The 1731-nt window shown below is 70.4% G+C and overlaps 1 protein-coding gene across 1 annotated transcript; it reads left to right on the top strand.

Annotated features, from left to right (window-relative positions):
* Window positions 1-380: 380 nt before the first annotated feature.
* Window positions 381-1487, top strand: POU3F4 (POU class 3 homeobox 4; the record flags this gene model as incomplete). Its single annotated transcript, XM_084269150.1, has 1 exon — window positions 381-1487. One exon carries the CDS (start codon window positions 381-383, stop codon window positions 1485-1487), a length of 1107 nt encoding a protein of 368 aa, XP_084125276.1.
* Window positions 1488-1731: the final 244 nt, after the last annotated feature.

A 1731-nucleotide genomic window follows, 5' to 3' on the forward strand; every position in this document is an offset into this window, starting at 1 on the left:
CCCCGTCCCCCCCTCCCCCTCCCTCGTCCCCCCGTGTCGTGTCCCCGTCCCCCCCGCCCGGCGCGGAGCGCGGCGCGGAAGGAGTTAAAGCAGCGGCGGTGCCGCCTCGCGCCCGGCCCCCGGTGCCGGCGGAGTGATTCACTTCCTGCCTCGGGCCCGCGCGGCGCCCCGACACCCTCGCCCCGCCCCCGTAACCGTAGCCGGCCTCCCCGTCCCTCCCATTGGCCCGCGAGGCGCGGCCCCGCCGGCGGCGCGCCCCCATTGGGCGGCGCGGCTGCCAGTCGACGGTCGGCCGCTGCCCGGGCCGCCGTGCCGGTGGATGTCAAAGGCTGAAGCGGCGGCGCCGCCACAGTATAACTCGTGGGGGCTGCGCGGCGGCCATGGCCACAGCCGCCTCCAACCCCTACAGCCTGCTCGGCTCCGGCTCGCTCGCCCATGCGGACGGCGCGGGCATGCAGCAGGGGAGCCCCTTCCGCAACCCGCAGAAGCTGCTGCAGAGCGAGTACCTGCAGGGCGTCCCCGGCAATGGGCACCCGCTGGGGCACCACTGGGTGACCAGCCTGAGCGACGGCGGGCCCTGGCCCTCGGCGCTGGCCGGCGGCCCGCTGGAGCAGCCCGACGTCAAGCCGGGCCGCGAGGACCTGCAGCTGGGCGCCATCATCCACCACCGCTCGCCCCACGTCTCCCACCACTCGCCCCACGCCAACCACCCCAGCGCCTGGGGCGCCAGCCCGGCCCACAGCGCCTCGCTGGCCCCCCCCTCCGCCGCCGCCGCCGGGCAGCCCCTCAACGTCTACTCGCAGGCCGGTTTCGCGGTGGGCGGCATGCTGGAGCACGGCGGGCTGACCCCGCCGCCCGCCGCCGCCGCCGCGCAGGGCTTGCACCCGGGGCTGCGGGGCGAGGGCGGCGGGGAGCACGGCGAGCTGGGCGGGCATCACTGCCAGGACCACTCGGACGAGGAGACGCCGACCTCGGACGAGCTGGAGCAGTTCGCCAAGCAGTTCAAGCAGCGGCGCATCAAGCTGGGCTTCACCCAGGCCGACGTGGGCTTGGCCCTGGGGACCCTCTACGGCAACGTCTTCTCGCAGACCACCATCTGCCGCTTCGAGGCCCTGCAGCTCAGCTTCAAGAACATGTGCAAGCTGAAGCCGCTGCTGAACAAGTGGCTGGAGGAGGCCGACTCCTCCACCGGCAGCCCCACCAGCATCGACAAGATCGCGGCGCAGGGGAGGAAGAGGAAGAAGCGGACCTCCATCGAGGTGAGTGTCAAGGGCGTGCTGGAAACGCACTTTCTCAAGTGTCCCAAGCCGGCCGCCCAGGAGATCTCCTCGCTGGCAGACAGCCTGCAGCTGGAGAAGGAGGTGGTGCGGGTCTGGTTCTGCAACCGCCGGCAGAAGGAGAAGCGAATGACCCCGCCGGGGGAGCAGCCGCAACACGAGGTCTACTCCCACGGCGTGAAAACGGACACGGCCTGCCACGACCTCTGACCGGGGGGCGCCGGGGCAGGCAGGACTGCGGGCTGCGCGGATTTTCCGCCGGGGCTTTAACTTATGGTTTCCGAGAGGCGGGGGACGCGGAGCGGGGGCTCCCCGCTCGCCGCCTGGGCAATATATATATAAATATTTTTTTTTCTTTTTTTCTTTTTTCTTTTTTTTCTCTCTCCGACCTTTCCGCTGGTCAGTACACGGTGTTTACTCGCAGACAAGGTTTGTTTTCGGTCTCCAGTAGGAC

This window comes from Gallinula chloropus (assembly GCF_964237585.1).
Source record: "Gallinula chloropus genome assembly, chromosome: 11".
NCBI lineage: Eukaryota > Metazoa > Chordata > Aves > Gruiformes > Rallidae > Gallinula > Gallinula chloropus.